The sequence below is a fragment of the Myxine glutinosa genome, chromosome 5 (assembly GCF_964187855.1).
Source record: "Myxine glutinosa chromosome 5, kmMyxGlut1.1, whole genome shotgun sequence".
NCBI classification, from domain to species: Eukaryota; Metazoa; Chordata; class Myxini; order Myxiniformes; family Myxinidae; genus Myxine; species Myxine glutinosa.
In genome coordinates this window covers 189,262,474-189,275,938 of record NC_136265.1, presented here as the reverse complement: position 1 = coordinate 189,275,938, position 13,465 = coordinate 189,262,474, and the positions used below count along the sequence as shown (strand labels likewise).

The following is a 13,465-nucleotide window of genomic DNA, read 5'->3' as shown; positions in this document are numbered from 1 at the left end:
CAGAGAGTAGAGTCATCAGCAAAGAGATACAGAGGATTTTCAAGAGAGTCAGAGAGATCATTGATGAAGACCAGAAAAAGGACAGGGCCTAGAACACTGCCTTGTGGAACTCCAGCCTGAACAGGAAGAGGAGATGAGAGAAACCCATTCAGGGCCACACGTTGACTACGACTAGAGAGGAAGTCCGCCAGCCATGCGTGGAGATTTCCATGGATACCAAAAGAGGAGAGTTTGGTGAGCAGAGCGGGGTGCCAGACCGTATCGAAGGCACGTGATATGTCAAGGGAGACTGCTCTAATTTCCTGTTTGGCATTGAGGACCTCCATCCATTGTTGAGAAAGCAGAAGCAGCATGTCCAGAGTAGAGTGTCCAGGTCTGAAACCAAATTGATGATCAGAGATCAAGCCATTGGAGAAGAGGAAAGATTTCATATCTGAAGCAATGATGGATTCCATGACTTTGCTGATAATTGGGAGAAGGCTGATTGGTCTGTAGTTGCTGGGATCTGTTTTTGCACCTTTTTTGTGCAAAGCGGTGATGTTGGCAGATTTCCAAGCAGATGGAAGATGACCTTGAGCAAAAGAGAGGGTGAAGAGAACAGAGAGAGGGAGTGAAAGAGCGGAAGAACAGGATTTTAGGACCCGTGGGCTGATGCCGTCAGGTCCAGTTGCAGAATCCGAGTCGAGGGTTGACAGAAACTTTTCCACCTTGTCAGGAGGAAAGGACACAGAGTCCAGGAGCAGCTGGGTACGACTGGGTACGGTGGGTACAGAGAGGGATGGGTTTGGGACACAAGATTTAGAGGCAAACACAGAGTTGAGGCATTCAGCTTTTTCGCGTGCGGAGTCAGCCGTGTGGCCATTTGAGGTGAGGGAAGGGATGGAGGGGGAACAAACACCAGAAACAGATTTGACCAGAAGCCACCAGGATTTGGAAGAGGGAGACAGATAAGAGAGTTCGGTCCTGAGAACGGAGAGATATTGTTTCCTGGCTCTCCTGAGCGTGGACACACACTTGTTTCGGGCTTTGTGAAAGGAAATGAGATTTCCTTCCGTTGGATTTGCTTTCCAGGAGACGAAAGCAAGTTGTTTCTGGGCAATAGCCTCACCACAAGATTCCGTGTACCATGGACGGGAGGAAGGGTATGACAACAGAAGACGAGATGGGATAAATCTGTGCATGAGAGAGAGCAGTTTGCTTTGGAAGAATTCCCAGGAGGAATTTATGTCAGAGGCAGTAGAGATGGGAGACCAGTCCAGATGATTGATGGCTGCTTGAAGACCGTGCCAGTTGGCCTGAGTGAAATGCCAGACTCGTCGACGCTGAGGAGGCTCTCTGAGAATGGTCAGAGAGATGTCCACTTTAACAAGCACATGATCAGAAGAACCGATTGGAGCAGAAGAAGAGCAGCAGACATTTTCAGGGAAGTTAGTCATAACCAAGTCCAGAAGAGAAGATGCTCCGTTGACTGAAATCCGGGTCGGGAAATTGACAGTTTGTGTCAGTCCCAGTGAGTCACAGAAGTCCTTTGCTGAAGAGCCATGGCTGGTGAGAGAGGTACCCACACCCAGCCAACTGGCATGGTGACAGTTGAAATCACCACATATGAGGAAGAGAGAGTTGGGATGGGTAGATAGAAGTTGGTCCATATTCTCAGACAGCGAGATGTAGATGGAGTCATCACTGTTTGGTGGACGGTACAACACACATATGAACAAAAGGTGGGAGCGAAGGGGAAGCCGTAGCCAAAGGTATTCCTGGGGGTGAGGTGGAGAGAGGGCAGTGCAGGGCGAGTGAGGAAGAGAGTTTTTTATAAAGATAGCAACCCCACCTCCAGGACGAGGCTCAGGTCTATCATACCGGAGTAGGGAGTAACCTTGGAGAGATACCAAGGAATCAGAGACATCGTGAAGGAGGAAAGTTTCTGTTAAGCAGATCACGTCTGGTTTGTCAGAAGCAACCTGTATGGAGAGATCAGACATGTTTGAGCGAAGGCCCCGGATGTTTGAGGTCCATACTGTTAAGGAAGAGGAAGGGGGAGCATCGGATACAGAACAGGGGGGGGGAGCGGTAGGGTAAGATGTGGAAGAGGAGGAAGAGGTAGGGAGAGCTGTTGAAGGTGTGTCAGAGATTACAGAATAGCTCGGAGAAAGGGAAGGATGGGGCAGACAAAAGGTTTGATGGTGATTGGGAGAGGCGCAGTGAGGTGTTATTTGACGAGGGGGAAGAGCGAGGCAGAAGGTTGAGGGAGATGAAGGTGAAAGTTGGAAGGGGGAAGAAGCGGGGAGGACGCTTTGAGGGGGAGGGGTGAGAGGGGAGTCTAGGAGGGGAGGAGTGAGGGAGAGTCTCGGAGGGGAGGGGAGTGGGGGGAGATTTGAAAGGAATGGGTGATTGGGAAGATTTGGAGGGGAGGGGCAAGGGGGAAGATTTGAAAGAGATGGGTGATGGGGATGATTTGGAGGGGATTTATACTCGCAAAGAGGTTTTTCGGACTGGCAAATTGGTGATTAAACAAACGATGTTTTATGTTGTCGATGTTTGGTTTCTGTGTTTACAGCGTTTGTCTCTCCGTATGTATGTATGTCCCTCACATATTTATCCTACATATTGGGTGTGTTTTATACCCACAATTACACTTCTGAAAGGTAGAATGTAATTCCATTTGGCTTTGCCAGTTATGTTTCTTTCAACACCCTTTAGGGAACGTTCATATATTACGTCATACATCTGGTTGGGGCGAGTTATCACACTTGATAATTGGGGGGAACTGAAACGATGACAACAGGGTGATGATATATGATGGGGGTGGGCGGGGGTGGTGGGGAGGGGGGAGGTGGTGCATGCCCCCCAGATCATATATCATTAAAACTTTGATTAAGAGCTCTTCAAACATTGAAACATTTCTTATGACTTCCTCCAACCACTGTAAGCCTGGTGTTCATATAAAATCCATGACTATTCGGCCGAACCTTTGAAAGAGTAGATCGGGGTGTGAACACTAGTCCGGGGTATTGTGTTGTTCATTGCTATGGTGATGCTTGTGATTGATTTTGATTCAATGTGATTCTGTATTGTGATTTTCTGGGCAACTCTGGGATACAAAACGTAAACTGTTCACCTGGCGTAGGTATGCTCTCTACTGCGTGCCGTTCTAGTTTCAAATGAGTTTGTTATCGAAGTTTCACATGGAATCAGGAACAGACTGGAGCTGGTTGTTCTGCAGATCAAGGATTGTTAGTTTGGTAACTTCAAAATTAAACTACAAATTATATCTGTAGTACATCCGGTAATGACATTAAATTATTTACTCTCAGTGATTATTTGTTTTTATATTTGGGGATTATTTGGCTTTTGTGGTTGTCCAGGATTTTGATAATCTTGCTATAATTCACCAAATGTCCATCTGTCCGTCTGTTCCCAGGTACCGCAAAAACGGCTGAACCGATCGCAACGATATTTTTTGTGGGTAATCCTGGGACCCCCTGGAGTAAAATCCCTGTATTGTTTTTCCAATTTTCCAGTTTTTCCAAACACGATGGAATAATATTGTTGCGGGTCTTCAAAGCCCGTTCCCGTTGCAAAGGGGAGATTAAGCCCCTTTTTCTCTCTGGGTCTTCGAAACCGCGAGACTGAGTCGCCACTTCCGGGCAGACGTGGAAAAGGGTCTCGGGACAATTTCGCACGTACCTTGAGTACCCACGCCGCAGTGGAAGCGGGGATTGAGTCTCACACGAACCACGCGTGATTGCGTATGCCCAAGCAGATGGCGTATCACGTGACCCGTGCTGTTACCTTTCTTATAGAACCTGATCAGAGCGATCTAATTCGTACCATGCGAAGCCAATGATGGAAAACACAAGATGGTCGAATCAAAAGGAAGAACAGATTTATATACTATTTACAATGATTGGGAAGAAGAAGAGACACAGGGCAGTCTTAATCAGTCTTACTTACAGTCACGTGAAAAAGTAAGAACACCCCATGTAAAGTTTTGACCTTTTCAACATATTTCAACATACAGCTATTTGATCTTCATTTCAGCAATATTTATAGATAAAGGTGATATAATATAACAAATATCATGAAGCATTTACCGTTTGTAGTCCATTGTATAATTTAAATAAACATAAATGCAAATTTCGCAAGTGGAAAAAGAAAGTACACCCCTACATTTGTCACTACTTCAAATACCTAAAATTAGAATCAGGTGCACCAGCTCAGGTGCAAATGATTAGAACATCGTTAGAGAGGATCTTGGAGGGATCTGTCTTATTTAAACCTCAGACATTTAGTTTGGTTTGCTCTTTGTTGTTGAAGTGTGCAGCGTCACCATGCCTAGATCAAAAGAGCGCTATGAGGCCTTCAGAAAGAAGGTTATAGATGCCTACGAGTCTGGGAAGGGATTTAAAAAGATCTCCAAACAATTTGAAATAAATCATTCGACTGTCCAGACGATCATCCACAAGTGGAGAAGATTCCAAGCAACTGCCAACTTGTTCAAGCCAGGCCGCCCCAGCAAGTTCAGCCTGAGAGCAGACCGTAAGATGCTGAAAGAAGTCTCGAAGAACCCCAGAATGTCATCACGGGACCTACAGGTAGCTCTTGCCACTGTTGATGTCAAAGTGCACGAGTCTACCATTAGAAAGAGGCTGCACAAATTTGATCTCCATGGGAGGTGTGCCTGGAGGAAACCTTTGCTGTCCAGAAAGAACATCAGGGAAAGACTAAGGTTTGCCAATGAACACCTGGGCAAGGACCAGCACTTCTGGAACAATGTGCTCTGGACAGATGAGTCAAAGGTAGAGCTATTTGGCCACAGTACCAGAAGACATGTTTGGCGAAAATCAAAGACAGCATTTGACCACAAGTACCTGATACCAACTGTAAAGCATGGTGGTGGAAATATTATGGTTTGGGGCTGCTTTGCTGCATCAGGGCCTGGGCAGCTCACCATCATAGAATGCACTATGAATTCTTCATTGTACCAGAGGGTGCTTGAGTATAATGTGAGGCCATCTGTCGGAAAGTTGAATCTCAACTGAAGGTGGACCTTGCAACATGACAATGACCCTAAACATACCAGTAAATCCATCAAGGAATGGCTGAAAAGAAAGAAATGGAGGGTTCTGGAATGGCCAAGTCAAAGCCCGGGTCTAAATCCCATCGAGATGTTGTGGGAGGATTTGAAACGAGCTGTGCATGCAAGAAACCCCTCAAACATCGCACAGCTGAAATAATTCTGCATGGAGGAGTGGGCAAAAATTTCTCCCAGTCGATGTCAGAGACTGGTACACAGTTATAAGAAATGCCTACTTGAGGTTGTTTCTGCAAAAGGGGGCAATACCACCTATTAGATCCAAGGGTGTACTTCCTTTTTCCACATGCGAAATTTGCATTTATGTTTATTTAAATTATACAATGGACTACATATCTGTATGTTGAAATATGTTGAAAAAGTCAAAACTTTACATGGGGTGTACTTACTTTTTCACGTGACTGTATAAATCCCAGACAATGGGCCCACATACACAAACAGGGAGATGGAGGAAGAGGAGTTCATGCGCAAAGCACGCCTACTTCGGTCGCTCTGGGAACAGCTCACCTGGTGTGGCCCCCTGGCGGTCACAGCACGTGTCCCGGCGAAGGCAGGCAGGTGGGAAAATCCTCGTGGCGCGTATATCCCCAAAGGCAGGCAGAAGGAAAATACGTGCGTCTGTGGCCCGGTGCGGGTCGTCTTTACAGCGCGATTAATACTGTGCGGAGTACGGGGAGCAGGGAAAAGTTCGTATACACAGAGTTATTCAGTTCCTCCGACATGACTCGACACAACGCAATCTCACGTGCATCTTCTCACAACTCCGATTCGTAACTCTTCTCACCCGAACTGCTCTGACTCTCAACTCATAACTCAGCGTGTCTCCTCTGTGGTCTGACGTGGGGGGCTCTGGGCACAGGGTTATATCAGCCCGCCCTAGCCCGCATCAAATGTTCCAAACCCCGCCTCTTGCACCAGTGGTGAGCCACTCCCCTCGAGCCCTAATTGGCGGCTCGTTCTTACCGGTCACTCCCACTCCTCCTGCCCCGCCTTCCTTCGGCCTCGGTCGACTTGTTCAGGCCTGCCTCATGGTATTTTGCACCAAAACCAAAAGCATCGAAGCATAATAAGGGCACCTAATTTTCACTGGCCTACTCAACGCAAAACTAACACAGGAAAAGGACGACGCTTACATTTACGAAGAAATAACTGAACTATTGCGAGGCTACATGTTGTAGTGTAACTAACTAGGAGGGGAAATTAACCCTTATTATAGAACCACAAAACCGCAACAATATTTACCGATATGAACAGTGATGTGGCTTTTATTGAAATTATACAAATACTGCTTAGATTTTGAGGAGAATTATGAACCTGCCGCGAATGTGGAAGTGGACAGATGACGGCAATGTGCGGGTTTGATAATATCCAAATACAACCGTCATTTAAAACAGTATCTTGTTAAAGTATCAATTGATGATTGGAATTGAGTGAATACAATTACGATTTTGAATTCGTAATTGTATTCACCCACCCGTACGGAACTTCACATCAGAATTTCAACATTTGTTTGTCACGAATGTTGTTAAAAGTTTTTTTTAATTTTTTTTATGTTATTTAATTTGTGATTGGAGTTATGTTGTTTGGAATGAAAAAAGAGATATTGAGTTCAAGTGAATGAGGACATGCCGTGATGGTTTCTACTTTCTAAACATGAAATTCGCGGATCGCCAAATGCAGATTCGCCACGGACCCACGATCAATGTTTCTATACGTGAACGCACCCGTTTGTTTGTGAACGGGTCCGTTTTTCATGGAAGTCCTTCACAAACTTACTGTCCATGTCTGATGTGTGACTAAAGGTGCTACAGAGATCTTTGAGAGATCTCGCGAGATCTTGGAGACGGTGGCAGGGGTTTTCGGCGGGCCACACGGTCTCCACGTTTTTCAAAGTTAAGTCTGTTCACAATTGTATTTTGTCGAAACTGTATTTATCGTTCGGTGTGTGAACTTATAGTGTCCCCCTTGGAAGTTTCTCAGTGTTTATCTTTCATAAATTAATCGTTTGTTTGCCGCGTCGCGAGCAAGGCCTTGCAGCCTCAGGCTTCCCCCGTCGAAGGTTGTTCCTTCCTTCGCTGTTTTGCTAGCTTTTTTGATTTCCCCTTCTCCACCAAGCTTCACCAAACATCTACTATTTGTCTAACGTTGTAACCCCCACACCCCCCCCCCCCCAAAAACAAACAAAAAACAAACCAAAAAACTTTTATTTCCCTTTCTCCTCGTGTGCTTTTGCCTCTGCCCACGTGCGCTGTCTCACCCCGCCCCCATTTTCCCCTTGCCTTCCACCTTTTGCCCTGTTCAAGTGACTCGTGGTCGTCGCTCTAGGCTTCCTCTCCCCATTGGTATTTTTGTGAATATAAGATTGTTCTTCACAGTTCTGTTTAAATATGTTTCAACTATCCCCTTCAGTGTTTTATTCAGTGGTTTATTACAACACGCTGTTTTTCTTCTTATTTAAAATGCTCCTTTCAAATTCCTCTTCAACTCATTCCATTTCAAAAAAATATTCAATCTCTTATGATTCCAAATCACTCCATGCTCTAAATTCTCATTCATTCCATCCCTCCTCCATCGTTCTTAAACGAATCGCTAACTTGAAAATCACAACAAACCCAATTTGTTATATATGTTCATCTTTCATTAATCATCCACTTTCTAAACTCCCCCCTTGCCCCTCCCCTTCAAATCTCCCCCCCCAACCATCCCTCCCAAATTCTCCCTCCTCCCACCTCCTTCTCAAAGCTGCCTCCTCCCCACTTCCTCTCCCTCCTATGTTATACCTCCACCTCCCCCAACCTTCTACTTTCCTCTGCCCCTCCTCAAACAAACTCTCACTGTGCCTCATTCCATCACCATCAAACCTTTCGTCCTCCTCATCCTTCCCTTTCTTGTAACTCTTCTGTGATCTCTGACACACTATCAACTGCTCTTCCTACATCCCCCTCTCACCCTTCATCTGACCCTACCCCTCCCCTCCCCTGTCCTGCACCCGATGCTCCCCCTCTCTCCTCACTAACGGTATGGACCTCAAACATCCGGGGCCTTCGCTCAAACCTGATTGATCTCTCCATTCAGGTTGCTTCTGAAAATCCAGACTTGATCTGCTTAACAGAAACTTTCCTCCTTCAAGATGTCTCTGATTCCTTAATATCTCTTCCTGGTTACTCCCTCCTCCGGTACGATAGACCTGATCCTCGTCCTGGTGGTGGGGTGGCTATCTTTATCAAAAACTCTCTACCTCACTCTCTCTGCACTGCCCTCTCTCCATCCCACCCACAGGAGTACCTCTGGCTACGGCTTCCCACCTTTTGTTCATATGTGTTCTGTACCGTCCTCCAAACAGTGATGACTCCATTTACATTTCTCTGTCGGACAACATGGACCAACTTCTATCAACTCATCCAAACTCTCTCTTCCTCATATGTGGCGACTTCAACTGTCATCATGCCAGCTGGCTGGGTGTGGGTTCATCTCTCACCAGCCATGGCACCTCAGCAAAGGACTTCTGCAACTAATTGGGACTGACACAATCTGTCAATTTCCCGACCCGGATCTCAGTCAATGGAGTATCTTCTCTTCTGGACTTGGTTATGACTAACTTCCCTGCAAATGTCTGCTGCTCTTCTTCTGCTCCAATCGGTTCTTCTGATCATGTGCTTGTTAAAGTGGACATCTCACTGGCCATTCTCAGAGAGCCTCCTCAGCGCCGACGAGTCTGGCATTTCACTCAGGCCGACTGGCACGGTCTGCAAGCAGCCATCAATCAACTGGACTGGTCTCCCATCTCTAATGCCTCTGACATCAATTCTTCCTGGGAATTCTTCCAAAGCAAACTGCTCTCTCTCATGCACAGATTTATCCCACCTCGTCTTCAGTTGTCTTACCCTTCCTCCCGTCCATGGTACACTGAATCTTGTGGTGAGGCAGTTGCCCTGAAACAACTTGCCTTTGCGTCTTGGAAGGCAAATCCAACTGAAGGCAGTCTCAGTTCCTTCCACCAAGCTCAAAACAAGTGTGTTTCTACCCTCAGGAGTGCCAGGAAGCACTATCTCTCCACACTCAAGATTGAACTCTCAAACCTGTCTCCTTCCTCCAAATCCTGGTGGCATCTGGTCAAATCCGTTTCTGGTGCTTGCTCCCCCTCCATCCCCTCCCTTACCTCAAATGACTACACAGTTGACACTGCACGTGACAAAGCCGAATGCCTCAACTCTGTGTTTGCCTCAAAATCTTGTGTCCCAAACCCATCTCTCTCTGTTCCCACCTTTCCCAGTCGAACCCAACTGCTCCTGGACTCTGTGTCCTTCTCTCCTGACAGGGTGGAGAAGTTTTTATCAAACCTCGACTCTGATTCTGCAACTGGACCAGATGGCATCAGCCTTCGATACGGTCTGGCACCCAGCTCTGCTCACCAAACTCACCTCCTATGGTATTCAGGGAAATCTCCACTCATGGCTTGCGGATTTCCTCTCTGGTCATAGGCAACGTGTGGCCCTGAATGGATTTCTCTCATCTTCCCTTCCTGTTCTGGCTGGAGTTCCCCAAGGTAGTGTTCTGGGCCCTGTGCTATTTCTGGTCTTCATCAATGACCTCTCCGACTCTCTGGAAAATCCTCTCTATCTCTTTGCTGATGACTCCACTACCTGCCGCTCCATTCCTCATCCCTCAGATCGGCAGTCTGCAGCCTCCTCACTCTCTGCAGACCTGGACAAAATCACAGACTGGTCAAACAAGTGGAACATGTCTTTCAATCCTGACAAATCTCACACTCTTACAATGTCTCTCCGAAAGGACAGACTGGACAACCCTCCCATCTACTTTCTCAACAATCCTCTCCAAGAAGTTCTGTCGCTCAAGCTTTTGGGTCTCACTATCTGCCATGATCTTTCTTGGGAAAACCACATTTCCAAGCTGGCCTCCAAAGCCAGTCGCCGACTGGGCATCCTCCGTCGTGCAAAGTCCTTCCTTGGCACACCTGAGCTCCTCACCACTTACAAGGCTTTCATCCGCAGCTCAATAAAATACTGTTCTCCCCTCTGGGCTGGTGCTCCTGCCTCACACCTTGCTCGGCTTCACGCTGTTGAGGCCAAAGCTTTCAGAATCATTGGAATCTCCTGCGATGTAGTCAACTCCGAGGGCCTTTCACTCACTCACCGCAGGCAGGTTGGTGGTCTTTGTCTTCTACTGACTCCTCTCCGTCCTTGCTCCCCCAGCTCTCTCTGTGCTCTGTCCCCCCAATATTCCTTGAGGTCGCACAAGATCTGCCTGCAACCCTCTTATGGTTAAACTGCCAAAGTCTAGGCTCTCTGCTCACCTTCACGCTTTCATTCCCCTTTTCTCCCGCCTCTGGAACAAACTCCCCCACTCCCTTCAATCCCACTCCTCCCTCCAGGTCTTTAAAACAGCTGTTCACCACCATCTCTTATCTTCCCCCATCGAAAACCTTGATCTTTTCTACTCCCGGTAATTCACCCCAGAGTCCTTGCAGTGTTCATATGTTTTATTCCTCTCCCACCTCCCCCCAAGTCCTCCCGATGTCCCTGCTCTCAAATGTCGTGTTTGTGTCCTTTCCCCGCTCTCCCCATCTTGTCTGCCGCTCCCCTTGTTTTTTGTGTTTTGTGTGTCGGTTTGTCTTTTTGTGCGATTAATGTTAGCTCTTTCATGAGCCTCGATCTTGTATACAAAAAAAAAAACAGGAATGTGGAATTTCTTGGTTTCATGCTTTAGCATTCGCCGTTTCTGCATTGTCTGTTTGCTTCTGGCCTCTCACTCGTGCATAGCACGGGTACCTCACCAGTAATAATAATGTAGTTTTTCAAATATCATTTTTGTTGATTTTGTGAGTTCATTTTGAGAGGAATTGTGGAAAATTAAAATAAAGAAATTCCATATCGACCGACTCTTTTATTTTCAATCATAAATACAACAGGGGGGTTACGACTTCCTTTCATACACACTTTGCATACATTGCTTTGCATTAATGTTTGTACTTTAAATAACTTGTACATAATGTGCATAAGGCCAGATTTAAAAAAAGAGTTGGTGATCGTCCTTTTTTCTCAAAAGTTCGGGAAGGGAGGGAGGTTTTTTTTTTTTTTTTTTTTTTTTCCCCTACTTTCCATTGAGTTTTGTTGACATGGAAAAATATGAAATAAAGACTCCTTTCTCCTCAAAATGATTTAATTTCTTCATTCATCTCACAGATTTACAGACATTGCCCAAATCTCTATGAAACACAGTGTTTGTGTGATTTTGGATGATGTTGAACGTCCAAGCTGAGCTTGGTAGTGAAAGGGCAAGACACCTGTACATGCATATCCACCATGACATCGGAAAAACAGATAAACACCATGCCCTTGGCACCTTGAAACTATCGAGCATGTTGAACAAGATTTCTGCCGCGCTTTGGTACTGGCTTTGCAGTACAAATGTTACAATGAGGGTATTGCCCTGCCTTTTCGACCAAATTCTCCTCAGTACCACAGTGGATGCAGAGCATTTCAAAGCCAGCAGAGTCGTACGCTAGTTATATAGGGGAAGCACAGTTCAGATTGGCACGAACATAAAGATCAGCGAGTCTGGTATCCTGGTCAGCATCGTCATCACCATTGTTGTCGATCTCCGTGAACACACTTCCACAGCTGTAGAGAATGGTGTCCATAGCAGCACGAATCAATAGATTTCAGCGGGAAAAATCTCACACAATAGCCGCCATGAATGGCTAACGTAAAATGGGTGAAGTTGCCCGAGGCACTTGCGACGCTCTGCGCAGCATGCACTGCGCAGCACGCACTGCGCATGCGGTGCAGAACGGCGCCAAATTTGACTGTGAAAAGATCGTTTTTTAATGATTTTTTCAAAATAAAAAATAAAAAAAGTTTCGGGTCGGGTGTGTTTCGTAGGGTCGGGCGGGGACGATCACCAACTCTTTTTTCTTAATCTGGCCTAATCCCATGGGAATAATGCGATTCCCTGATAATTTGTAGGAGCTGTTTGGGAATAAGTTAACTCTTGATCAGAGCAATGGAGCTCGTACAGATTTTGACAAGACAAGGGACAGGAACAGCCCAGCTGGTTTTGGTACAGCAACAGTTTAGTGAGTTTGGTTAGTTTATCAAACACTCCACGAGGAAGAGACTTCAGCTGGTTGTTGTCCAGTTCCAGATGTGTGAGTTGTGTTAGTTTATCAAACACTCCACTAGGAAGAGACTTCAGCTGGTTGTTGTCCAGTTCCAGATGTGTGAGTTGTGTTAGTTTATCAAACACTCCACGAGGAAGAGACTTCAGCTGGTTTTGCTCCAGATCCAGACGTGTGAGTTGTGTTAGTTTATCAAACACTCCACGAGGAAGAGACTTCAGCTGGTTTTGGTCCAGTTCCAGATGTGTGAGTTGTGTTAGTTTATCAAACACTCCACTAGGAAGAGACTTCAGCTGGTTTTGGTCCAGATCCAGGATTGTTAGTTTGGTAACCTCAAAATTTAACAGCAAAATATATCTGAAGTACATCCGGTAATGACATTAAATTATTTACTCTCAGTGATTATTTGTTTTTATATTTGGAGATTATTTGGCTTTTGTAGTTTTCAAGGTTTTTGATAATCTTGCTATAATTCACCAAATATCTATCTGTCCGTCTGTTCCCAGGTACCGCAAAAACAGCTGAACCGATCGCAACGATATTTTGGGGGGGGGGGGGGGTAATCCTAGGACCCCCTGGAGTAAAATAGGCTGTATTGTTTTCCAATTTTCCAATTTTCCAGTTTTTCCAAACACGATGGAAAAATATTTACCGATATGAAGTGATGTGGCTTTTTTTGAAATTCTTCAAATACTGCTTAGATTTTGATGAGAATTATGAACCTGCCACGAATGTGGAAGTGGACAGATGACGGCAATGTGCGGGTTTGATAATATCCAAACATAACCGTCATTTAAAACAGTATTTTGTTAAAGTATCAATTGATGATTGGAATTGAGTGAAAACAATTACGATTTTGAATTCGTAATTGTATTCACCCACCCGTACGGAACTTCACATCAGGATTTATACATTTGTTTATGTCACGAATGTTGTTAAAAGTTTATTGGCGCTGAGGAAGCGCCTTTAGCGATTGACTTCCAGCCAGTGTAACGCTAATTCCTGTCACAGGAATTCGGAGATCATATAAGTGGGCATGGCAGTTCCTGATTGGTTCGTGTTGGGGAACGCCTTCTCGCTGCCGACGTGACGTAAATTCGCGCACGCGCACTGGTGAAGCTTCCTCGATCTTACTCGATCCCATATTACATGTACTTTCATTGCATACAAATTATACTTCCTCCTAGAAATTCCAAGCCCGAACCTCAGCGCAATCCAAGAGGATTCACTTG

General features: G+C 45.7%; 1 protein-coding gene across 1 annotated transcript in view; it reads right to left on the bottom strand.

The window, feature by feature from the left end:
- The window catches only part of LOC144892171 (uncharacterized), a 55,664-nt gene extending 43,063 nt beyond the window's left edge, over positions 1 to 12,601 (bottom strand). The window contains exon 1 of the mRNA XM_078777433.1: positions 12,180 to 12,601. Coding sequence (XP_078633559.1) covers positions 12,180 to 12,601 — 422 coding nt within the window. The remainder of the gene's footprint in view (positions 1 to 12,179) is intronic.
- Between the last annotated feature and the right edge of the window lie 864 nt (positions 12,602 to 13,465).